Raw genomic sequence first — 12585 nt, forward strand, 5'->3', positions numbered from 1 at the left:
GCTTAGCTCAGGCCAAGGTTCAGACTGATATTTCTGCAGTGTAGACTTACCTTAACCTGTTGAGCAGGTAAAACTGAGAAGCACCAAGGGATGGCTGCACATACGGCTCTAGCCATGTATATTAACGTTACGCGTTACACAGATCAGCAATGCTCGGGAACCTCTACATAAATTGTTTCTGGTTTTGTTATATTTTTCTTTCTGAATCAGCTCTTCAGTCACCACAAAACAGTTGCACAGAGACAAAAGGAGTCTGTCTTTCATCATTTCCTTATTTCCCACTGTCAGAAATGTAAAAATTCTAAAGAATCTATGAAATACCAGCTTTCCACTTTCTGTTGCAGGTGAAGGACTAACTGGAAGATCTGTAGAAGTTATCCTTGCTGTTACTCTGTGTGTACTTTCGGTTGTTCTTTTGGTGGCTGCAGTGTATGCTTTTGCAAGGTGAGATTTATGTATCCTTGCTATAGTATGTTTGAAAACACTCAAAAATGTTTTAAAGAAGAGTTGAAATGGTCTTAGAACGATTCTGTCATTTCAAAATGTGTTGGGTTTTGATTGGGTTTTTTTGTCTTTTATGTAGAAACTTAGGGAGGTACACACAAAGACTAGAGAGGATAACTTCCGTAGATGAAGAAAACCCATTTTGTCCATAGGGCAAATCAGAGTAGCCTACCTTAAATTTCTGAAGTCACTTCTCTATTGACAGATCAGTGTCAGCTGGTTGAAGTTATCGTGATGACTAACACTATTTATAGCTGAATATGAAGTAAATACTCTAAATTCTATTTTCTGTCTTGCTAATAAATTTATCACTGCAATACATTGAAGTAGCACACATGAAAGAGAAATTGAGTTCTAATTCAAATTGTGAACAAAATCTCCATGTAAAGAAGCAGGCTGGGCACTGCACAAACAATGTTAGTTTCCTCGTTCATCAGTTCTGTTCTCCCTCAGCTGCATTATTCAGGCATTACCAAAGAATTTATGTAGGAAAACTAAAAGAATATAGCAGCTAGATTATTTTTTCTGAATTTTAGACAACGTAACTGCAGTTACATTTGTCCACTAAATTAAACCATTGGAAGGGAGAGAATAAAGGCCAAGGAAGGATTCCCGGCAACCATTTTTCAGTTTCAGCCTGTCAAATCAAAGTATTGATATATATGTTCTTAAGTCTTTTGTATGTTTATTTTTCACTTTATTTTCTGTTTAGAATTCGGCAGAAGCAAAAAGAGGGAGGCACATACTCCCCACGAGATGCTGAAATTATTGACACTAAATTCAAACTGGATCAGCTGATCACAGTGGCAGACCTGGAGCTGAAGGATGAGAGATTTACGCGGTAAGCATACTCCTTAGGCAAAACAGTAGCCCAAAGGATCTGTAGCCATGACCCCTTTCTGACCTTTGCTTGTTTGGAAGTGTTTGTGCTGTTCTTACTTACACAGGTCACTGAGATCCTTTTTCAAAGAATGACCTCCATCCTCAAGACACTTCTCACTAGCTTTTAGAAAATCACTTAATCTTAAGCTCTTTTTACAACAAGGTAAAGATCTAAGTGCAAATCACTGTTTAATTGTGTTAGCCAAAAAAGGGTTATATATTTTTAAACATGCAGAATTTCCGAGGTTTTAATGGCCCAGTGTTTCTGTAGGCTGCAAACTTACATAAGTATTTTGAAAGAGCCAAACTCCCAGAAATCCCTGTCAACTAATTTGAGAACAAATCAACTAATTCATTAACAAATCTGTTATTGTTTAATTGACATTCAGAAAACTTTTTTTTTTAACCAAGGCATTTGCATAACATCTGGGTTTCTGTGGAGCTCAGCACACTGGCTATACTAACATCTACTCCTTTAAGGTGCATGCAGCAATTACAGGCTATTCATATTTTCTATCTGACAAGGAATCTTATCACAGATATTTATCAAAGGAAAACCACTCTTTTTGACTGCCAGAAATATGGATATTATTCACCAAATAAATATAACTCTTATTCTCAATATTATGGGACATCCAACTGAGTTAGAAATATTTGGCAAACATTCCTCACCTGCCAGTATTTTCCCTGCTGTGTCACAGATGAAACACTGTGGTAGGCAGTCTTAAAGATGAGAAGCCTAAAATAGTCTTGCCCTACAAGTCAAACATCCTATTGTTGCAGGTTAGGAATAGCTGGAAGATGAAAGGTTGTTAGCTGTTGACCTGGGCTTTTTGTACATGTCTACGTGTGTGGTACAGAGTAAGTTGATTGCATGTACAAGCCTGTTCAAAGTAGAGCACACAAGAATGGCTGCTTGTGACAGATGAGAAAACAGACTGTGAATCATCTGGAAATCACTGATGTAACGGATGTGGTATGTTGTATGTGGGACACTTGTTGTGCAGATAACATTGTTTAGTACCTGCTCGAAACAGTGGAAAGCATCCTCTGAAGACAGAACCATAGCCAATGCACTGTGATAACTGTGACTCATATAAATGGTCTTGATGGATCTTCAAAATTACCTTTTTTCCAAACTGTTAGCTGAATAAAAATAGTATTAATTTTGCTTATATACTAAAGTGTTAATGGATTTTACTTCCAGATACTCTTCGTTTTTCTTTAGACGCAAGGAGATATTTGTCATCCAGTAAGTTTTTGTATTATTGAAGCAACATGGTGTGTTTTCTATTCTATTCTCTCAACCTGTGTGTTACTGTACTATATTAAGCAATATAGTTAATCAAAATGAAATGTCAATCTTTGCAGACATAATAATGACAAAAATTGTATTTGTCATCATGAAATCATGTCTATTTTTAGTACCTAACTTTAAGTTATAACAGTTCCACAACTATTTTACGTGGAAACTATAACACATTATGGCAATTTAACCCTGAGAAATACAACCTATCCTTGAAAAAAAGGTAGTGCAAATGCGACATAAGAAACATGATGTTACTTTTTTTGGCAGTTAGAATGTATGTACTCAAGATAAATTCTTTTTTTTTCTCAACTGCCTTTTGTACTCATACTGCAGGAGTTTCATACTATACCCCTACCATCTCAGCAATATATCCCCCCAGTCAAATGTTTTATCAGTTTTCAGATACTATTCTGTCACTCTTCTGTCTAAATTATGTGTAGTTTAGACTTGCAGAGTCTCAAACTCTTCAGGGTAATTGCAAACTATATTGTTTCATACTTATGTACACTTCACTATGTGGTTTAGACACAGCAAGGCCTTTACTGAACTGTGTTTCAGCAGTTTTAGTTACATCACCCTTATTTTAATGAGTGAGATTCACATCTTGGTTTGCAATTTGTTATGTTGTTCCATCTGTACTTTTCTCTTTCCTCCTTCCATCCCTTCTTTAATGGTCAAAAGCAAAGACTCTCTATTTCTGTCATTGTGAGGTACATGAAGTAGCTGTTAAAATTTTTGATTGTTACTTTTCAAACAGTAGTGGTACTGAAGCTACAGTGGCCTCCTTGCTCACGTCTTTTGTTGAACATTAAGACAAACTGTTGAAGTTTGAAGTTCAGGCACTAACTGAGAATTCCTCAGGATAGAATTCAGGACCTCTTTTCAACTGGAAGACAGAAAATGTACTGTGGAACCCTACTACATAACATACACATAGTAATGAGGGGTAGGATATCCTTTACCTGATCAAATTTTTTTAGTTTATTTTGACTTTTTTCTTTTTTAAGCTTCAAAGAGTGTTTCAATATCTGTAATATTCTGTTCTGGTAATGCCAGTGACCAAAAGAGACAATTTAGGTGTCCTTCCTCGTAATGACGAGTTATATCAAGGAGCTGGCAGAAGCATGGCAGCATGTGCCAAGGCAGTTTACTGCAAAACCTAATATCTAAAATATTTTTGCTACCTGTTTTCAGACTTCCACAGTTGCATCATGAAAGAGCTTTAGTACTTGTTACCTTTGGGGAACAGCCATGCTGAAGTCAATCCCAGTCCCAGTTCTTGTGTTGACCCTATAATTTCATTATTTGTTGTTAAAGCAGTGACATGTTAGCATGTTAAATTATTGTATTACATGTTGATGACTACAGTGTAACCTTTACAAATTTCCCATGCGTTTGGAACGGGCATCACTGCATCTGCACAACCTACTGCTATACACTGACTGCATTTAGGCAGGTATCTCAGCTGTGTTTCAAAGCTTACTGTGTTTCAGTTTGTGGTATTCTGTAAATGTATGAGGAAAGCATAGATGGGCAGATTCTCTTGCCAGACTGGCATGTTTGTATTTCTTGGATAACAGTAAATCAGCTGAAATCTTATCCAGCTTTCTACTCTGAAAAAGTGATGGGGAGTTTGTGTGAAACTCTTAGGTGATAAAAGAACATAGCATAGATTTTTTTTTTTTCTACCTACTTATTACCTTATTCAGTGCTCATTTGAAGGGGATGTTTTTGAAACCACATGTTTTTTCATTTCTCAGACAGTATATTATCTATCATGGTAGTGACTATAAATCAATAAAGGCATGCACTTGCAGCTGACACCATTCATCCACAGAATCAAAATACTCTAGCCTGCTCCCCAAGATCTTTCTTGACCATCTCTTATATATTGTCTCTTTAGACAGTCTCTCATACTTAGTGAATTGTGGCCTATGATCTTGGCTCTTGTCAGAAAATTTGTGCAGCTGGTATCACACAAGAAATGAAAAGGAGTAGAAAAAGGTTTTTCCGTTCTGTATGAATATGACTGGAAATATTTTTTATTATTCCTAGATCAAAAATTTGACAGCTTGAAGCTTAGCAAATGTTCAGTATAGGTTAATCAAAGTATTATATTTCAAACATTTTTATAAATTTTTTCATATTAAATATTTTGCATTAAAAAAGTCAGTTTGACTAGAAAAAAATTAAAAGTGCTAAGTATCCTATTTTGACAATTTTGAAGCTTTTTAGGGGGTAACATTTTTTTTCAGACCATGAAATTAATGGAAAATCCCAGTCACCACTAGTAATCTTTTAACATAATGGCCATCATAAAAAAATTTACTTGAAAAACTTCAGTGTCTAATATTACTAATACTAGCAAGTACATATACATTGTCTCTCAACAAGTCTTTGTTAGGCAACTAATTAATTGGATGTAGTTTCAGAGGACATGCAGGGAATTAAGTCCTACTGAATTCAGTGGAAAATGAGATCTCCTTTATGAATCCAAAATGAGTGTTTGGGACATATGATGCTCTCCATGATGGTGGAGGTGGTGTGAGACAGGCAATAACAGAAAAAAACAACCTTGTTTAAAACATATACAGCCCATCAATCTAAATTAGATTAAAGGTTGTTTCATTAAGCACACTGAATATACATATGCTGGGTGCTCTCATTACTTACCTTTTAAAACATGTACATAGGGTTTACCAAGTCACTTTTCAAAGCAGAAACTAAACTTCTATGAATAGATTCTGTCACTAAATTTTCAGGGTGCGCCAGGTTTGGTGAGAGGCAAGTAACTCTTCCCTGTTACAGGTGCTCACCTAGGAGACAATCTACTTGTCACTCTCCTTTTGCAGTGGTTTCTGCAGCAAGATAAAGCTGTGCAGATCCCTGTTTCCTAAAGTCTTTCCTTGAGAAGTTGCATCTTGTGGTTGATCCTTTGAGGCTTTTGTTTCACTTTGTGTGAGACAGCTTGTCAAACAAATGGGGCACAGACTCAGAAGAAATTTTTGTGCATTACAGACATTGTAGCCATTGCAAATACCAGGTAATTAGAAATCCTTTTGAAAAATATTGTATATAAAATGATTATCTGATCTCACCCTCCCTATATGCTATACATCTGGTAGGTGTCTGTATTTGAGGTAACAATTTTGCACACTCATTACTTTCCATAGACCAGCCTGTTTCTTTCTGTAGACAGACCTATCTTCCTTTGAGTGGGGATAGGGATGGCTTCTGCCTTGCCTTTTTCTTAAACAAGTTTCCTCTAGTAATCAGCTATCAAAAATAGACTTCCTGAAGTTTGTATTCCAGGAGTACAAAGTTTATGAATGTATGTGTCCTGGTACAATGGAAGAAATGACCATGTGTTCTCTTTCCTTAGGCCTTTAATATTTAGGAAGGGTTAAGCTCCATATTGCTTTCAATTAACTTGTTAAAAATTAGTTCCTCCCTTGGTCCTAGGAAGTGTCAGTGGTGCTTATGAGTTAAGCCTTTTGCCCACATAGTCATTTCTGTTGTTTTCTATTTGGACGAAGTTTTAGTTCCCTGTGGATTTCAGATGACTGACCCAGAGAGAAAGCAGAGTCTGTGTGGCAATATGGTCTTCAGTTACCACTGCCAACACAAATAAATGCCTTCTTTCTAGCTCTATCATAAGTAATCTGAGTGGGATTCAGATTTTTGATAGACTTCAAAAAAACCCCACACATGAAACAATACACTGTTTTAAAAGAAAATCAGATTTAAGGCAATAAAGCATTCTTTATCTGAGAGAATGTTTTTCTTTCCTAGTTTCAAAGTCCGACAAGTGGGAATCTGAAATGGTCCAGCTGAAATAGGGAAATTTTCAACTTTGTGGTGTGATTCTAAATTTTGCTCATGAAGATCTAATGATATTTATATTTTTATGTTTTATAAGAAAGGCTGGGAAATGTGGAGGATAAGATTATAGGTAGATGAGTATTTGTTCATTGCTGAAACACTGTAAGATTATTATTACATATTCTAAATCAAGAGACATGGAAATATGCTAATTTTTTAAGCCCAAGCATGCTGAAACTGAGCATAGGTGGAAGTTTTTAAAGAGAACACAAAATTCATCCTTTCTGAAGATCCTTACACAACAAGGCCAAGATCTTTACCATAGTTAGTCAAGAAAGACATGAATTTTTATATAAGAATTTAAGTAAATAATCTTATTTTCTGAGCTCCCAAGCCACAGCTATGTGTACTTGCTACTTACAAAAGTTTTAAAAATCAAGTTCTTCACTTAAATGCCCACAGACAGGTTAAAGTGTCAATCTGTAGATGTCTTGCTTCTTAAAAAAAGGTATACTGCTTGTGAAAGATGATATATTATTATGCCTTTAAAAAATAGCCTGTTGTTAATATTAAAAATTGACTAGAAAACAACACATGCAACACTAATTTCCTAAACTATTTCAGTGCTTTACTTCCCTGTTTCGAGTGCAAGTAAAAAAAAGGAATTATTGTTGGGTAAGGTGGTGTCGATGGTGCTGCCTGTCGTCTATGGTCTTTGCTGCTGGACCCACGTACCTTCAGCACTGAAACACTAATGACATATCTAGGTTGCTTATATACAGCATAGAAGTAATGTTTATTCCCTAATGACCAAACTGTATTTTCTTACTGCAAAGTAGGTGCAGTAAGCCACTACTTGCTATGAATTTGAGAGGAGAGCTATCAATATTTGAAAAATTAGTGCAATATCAACTAGGACATGATTTTTTTTCCATTGTTCTGTGGTGAAGATAGGTGAATTCAAAGGAAAAGCAAGGGTAATTTCTTTGCAAAGACTGATTATAATTTTATCCAGAAAAAAAGCTAAAAAAGTTTATGTTCTACTCAAAGACAAATATATTTGTGTGCAGTACATTGGCACAGCTATTAAGAATACTTTTTCATTAGAAAACTGTAATTCTGTAATGTTGCCAATATTACTAGAAAGTAGTTCAATCTGCCACATAATGCAAACAACATAAGTGATATAATAAGAACAAACTATATGTCTTAACATTCATAGAGTTGCATGCTCTGCTGTCTTTTTCAATCTGAAGCTGTCCTTCAATTGTCCTGTAAACACTTGGGGTTAGAGACTTTTTATGTGAATACTTACACTTTTAACTCCAGTGAGACTGACCCAGTGAAGCTTTCATAACCATTTGCTTTATTTGAAGATAACTGTTCTAACAAAGTATGTATCACAAAGGCATCTTTAGTAGCTTTGAAATTGACTTCTCTGATGCTTAATAATGAGTGATTCAACAACTGTATTACTCTTATGGTTCATCAATTGTATTAATCTCATTTTATTATCTAAATTAAATTTTAAATAATTCAGAATAAGTTCATAAACCAACTTCTTTTTGAAGCAATTTTTTCTTTTCTCTTAAAATTATGACAGCAGTACAGTAGACATTTGTATTTGTATTATAGAATACTTTTTGTAATATTTGTCAGTAAGAATGTATGGTTTTTGTAGAGACAAACACATAAAAGGTGTACTTAAAGCTCTTTTGAGGGGGCCCATTATCTTTTAAACTATTATTTCAAACTTTTTTGGCTTTAGACAAGCTTTGTCAATCAAGACCATCTAAAAGTCTTCTGAGTATAGATGCTCATGTAACATCTTCATGAAACCTACTGTGGAATCAAGTTAAAGATTTAATATGTATAACAGTTTTTAAAATTGGCACACATGGAAACAGCAGTGAACATGTAAAAAATTAACATGAAACCAGAACACTATTTTTAAAAATCTTTAGAAAAACAACCATAGCTGTGGTTTCTGTAGAGGCACACCAATAGTATGCTTCATCTGTCCCTTATTTTAGATACCTGCTTAAAATGAGATTAAATCATACCTATTTCTCTTCATTGATTATAAAAGAAGTCTAGAGTGACTAACTCAGAAATATGTGTCTGTGTTCAGTCACATTAATTGTATCCTTATGCTCTGAAATGGCCCTTAGAAGAATGATATTTGGTGCGTAGTGTAAAATGAAGCCTGTCAATGTATAAAAAATGTTGTGCTGCAAGCATGGATTTCCCAAGTCCATATGAGCCCAGAGTACTGTAAAATGATGTGAAGAGAATGATAGAAACTACAACTACCTTATTGATATCTGCCAATACCTGAGATAAAAACTAAGCAAGACAATCAGCCAAGATATCTGAATTTGAATCCATAAGAGAAATACATCTGGTCCTTTAGTTGCTTGGTATTTAATCTAGACCCTATTAACATGTACAATATTGGTTAACTGAACTTGCTACATTTAACAAAAATCTCTGTTGCAGATTACTTAGTTATAGAAAATCCATCAAGTAAGTTTATTAAAGATTTTTATGTTGTGTTCATTGGTGAGTCTCAATGTGTGGTTCCCTCTTCTATGTTTATTAGAAAAAACCTCCAAGCTGCGTATAAATCATAAAGGCATGACTAATTGCATGGTAACTGGAGAAATGCGTTCTCTCTCTCTGGGGTGAAGCCTGCATGTCTGTGTTTTAGCTTGGGAAGTAATACAGGGATATTTAAACTCCTCACGATTTAAAAACCATGTCATTATGAGAATGAGGTCATTGCAATATTTTATAAGTCTAAAACCTTGCAATGTATAAAATGTTTTCTGTGCAACAAAGACTTATGTACTTTAGAATGCAATGATAACTTTACAAATTTACTTTAATGTCAAAACTTCACTTTGAAATGCTGTTACCTACGAAAACAATCATATGCTACAGGACTGTTAACATTAGCAACATAAAAAATTTTGTGAGGGGAAACAACAAGGAGAAAAAGTGTTTCTATTTTAAGTGACCAAAAGGAAATCAAATAAGCACGCTGTAAGCAATTCATAATTTTCTGCCCGTAAGTATCAGTTTCTATTGAACTGAAAAACTTTGTTTATTAATAAATTGCAGTTAATAAAAAGAAGGACAAAGACATTCTCTATGGGTTTCTAAATCTTCTGTCATTACTTTCAGGCCAATAAGCAAGAAATCCTTCCTACAGCATGTTGAAGAGCTTTGTACAAACAACAACCTAAAGTTTCAGGAAGAATTTTCGGTATGTTGCTAGCAGTTGTCACAACATGGCAAGACCTTCAGTCGTTTCATGTGTCACATTTCATGTCCATTTTAAGCAGACAAGGCCGTGAAGGACTCTGGCCTTGATAATCAATACCCAATTACCAGGTTGATTGTTTAGAAAGTAATATTACACTGATTTGAATTCTACTGTCTATACTGCAACCTTGTCAGAATTATTCACCTTAGTGTCACTAAAGATGATCTTCTTTAGACTTCAGCCTTGGCAAGAACACCATATTTGTGCTTTTATGTGTATAGTGATGCATATATAGTGTACCTAAGAACAGATTATTCAGAGTTTTCTAACATACATACAGGTATATTTAACTGCTATAAATATGTTCGTCTTTCTGAGTGATGGTGACTCCAAAAACACAGTTAGTGTTTGTTTATTCTGTGACATTTTCAGGCCCGAGTCATACTGCTATGAAACTCAGAAATGTTTTCCTTTCATTGATTTCAGTGCAGAAAATAAAAAGTTTGGTCATGATACTTTGTTTTTTGTTCCTCTTACAAATAATGTCATCCTTGTTATACTCTTGAGAATAGCTTCCATGTGAATAGCCTCCATCTCTTTATATGAGCAGATGAACACAGCAAGTCTGCCTTTCTTTATGAAAGGAGCCTTGGTTTCAAAATATACATTACAGATAATATAATGCATATATAGTTTCAAATTTGTATCTCAAAGTTTTCACTATTTTCATTAAGTCATATTTTACGGCTATCATATTTTTTCTAACAATATCTTCTCTTTATTTCAGATTCTTTATCATCATTAACACATATAGTGTTATTTACCCTCCCAAAAATAATTTGTCAGTGTCCAGTGGGTTTATTATTTTGGATTTTAAAATTTATCATTAATTGCTTACCATTTGGATTTACAAAAATGACTTAACAATTGGCTTTTCTTCTGCTCGATTATAATATTTCAGTTTATGAGGGAACACTAACAAAAGTGTTTAAAGATTAATGGTATTTCCTACAGCTTTTTTGTTATGCTCATTAGGTAAAATTGGTCTGGATTTAATAATAAAAATCACCATAAAATTCTCTGAGAAAGAAAGTAAGAACTTTTTTTTCTGAAAGCAGAAGTGTTATTTCACTTGAACAAGAATGATTATAGTTACACTATGCATGACTGAACAGATGAAAGGTTTTACTACAAATAGCGTTTTCACATATTAACATTCATTACTGGAAAGTTTCTAGTATTACTTTCTTTAGGTGTGACCCACAGTGAGTAAGCCTTATGGCATTGTAATGCCTTAAATCTTAAACAATAGTGTTTTATCAAATCAAAATCTTTGTATTCCATTTAAAATTTAGAGAAATATAAGAAACTGAGGCCTCATTCAGTAAGTTATAGAGTCAACTTATAATAAATGGGTTTATATGCCATTTAGACTTCCAGTAGTTTTTCTCTCTGAGCTTCAGCTTCCATGTTTCAGAGTGTAGTGAAATCTTCCCAAATGACTTGTCCAAAGGCAGGCAGAATTTCCAAGTGGGTTCAGTCCATGATTCAGAATGTATCTATAGTATTTGCAGCACATCTTAACAGACGAATAATAGGATTGACAGCACACTTGAAACGACATCAGAAATGACAATGCTCAGAAACAGGCAATGCACACAACAAACAATCAGACCTCATGATCTGCATTGTTTCTATCCACAAAAAACATGGTTTTGAGTTTTCCAGCATAAATTTAGCTCTTTCCATTTCACTTAGTCTTGGAATCCGGGGACATTTCTGGTTTTGTCTAATCTGCTGGATTGACCAAGCTGCTGTACCAGAAGATCTCTAGCGTTCAATCTCGGTTACATGGGAACAGGACCTTTGTGTAAACATGATGAGAAGAGAATCAAGACCTCAGAATGGATCTGGATCCATGCCTTGTCAGAAAAGAAAAGTTTAAAGAAACCATAGGGAGCCAAAGGGTGATGGGCACCACCCAGCTGCTATTCAAACTTCCAGCTTTCCAGCTGATTCACGTGGCTCTCAATACCTTTGAGAAATTAAGCTTCTCTAGTAACTGGCAAATTACTGAAACATAAATGCTTATATAATTGTTTTATGATGAGTTCTGTTCATGAATAAAGAAACGAAATACCTCCAAATGTATGACACCAGAGTGCATAAAAGTATTACAGTAAACAAAATGCAAATTAATTATTTCAAAGTTTTCTGATTCTGCAAAGAAATATGATTTCTGTGACAAGTTGTTATTGAATCTGGAAACCCAAATAGTCTTTCCCCTATTCTGAAAATAATAATTTAGACTGAAATCCATATTGATGCAGAGAATTGGTATGAGGCATTTGAGCACTTGTTCAGAAATGAAAACCTCGTTATGAAAATAACATAATCTGCTTCTCTATTTCTTCTCTACTACAAAATGCTGTCCAGCAATGCTACTTCTGTACTAATTAACTGAAAAGCTAGGACTTGGAGGAGTGAGGCAAATGAGGCAAGTTAAAGTTCACATGATATGGAATTCCATGGCCCAAAACACCTGCAAAATGCCATAGGCATTTTGTATATGTCCTTCCTTCATGCAAAATTCAATGACAAAAATTATGTGTAAGAGTTTCAGCTTTCTGAATAAGAGGAATTTTAACATCTCCACCTTTAGCTGTGTTTTACAGATACGGCTGACAAAATACTTGAATTAGCAATGAAAAAAAAAAACAACAGAATAAAACTCTCCTGGTTTTCCATTTTTCATTACCTCTCTCATTTATTTATTTGCCAATAGTTTACTTACTAGTAA

The 12585-nt window shown here is 34.6% G+C and overlaps 1 protein-coding gene across 1 annotated transcript in view; it reads left to right on the top strand.

Moving 5' to 3' along the window:
- PTPRQ (protein tyrosine phosphatase, receptor type Q) overlaps positions 1-12585 on the top strand; it is a 116567-nt gene that overhangs the window by 89817 nt on the left and 14165 nt on the right. Inside the window, exons 43-45 of the mRNA XM_017804252.1 lie at positions 345-444; positions 1217-1345; positions 9704-9785. Of these exons, the coding sequence (XP_017659741.1) occupies positions 345-444; positions 1217-1345; positions 9704-9785 (311 nt within the window). The remainder of the gene's footprint in view (positions 1-344; positions 445-1216; positions 1346-9703; positions 9786-12585) is intronic.

Source organism: Lepidothrix coronata, unplaced genomic scaffold, assembly GCF_001604755.1.
Source record: "Lepidothrix coronata isolate B3197 unplaced genomic scaffold, Lepidothrix_coronata-1.0 Scaffold9, whole genome shotgun sequence".
NCBI classification, from domain to species: Eukaryota; Metazoa; Chordata; class Aves; order Passeriformes; family Pipridae; genus Lepidothrix; species Lepidothrix coronata.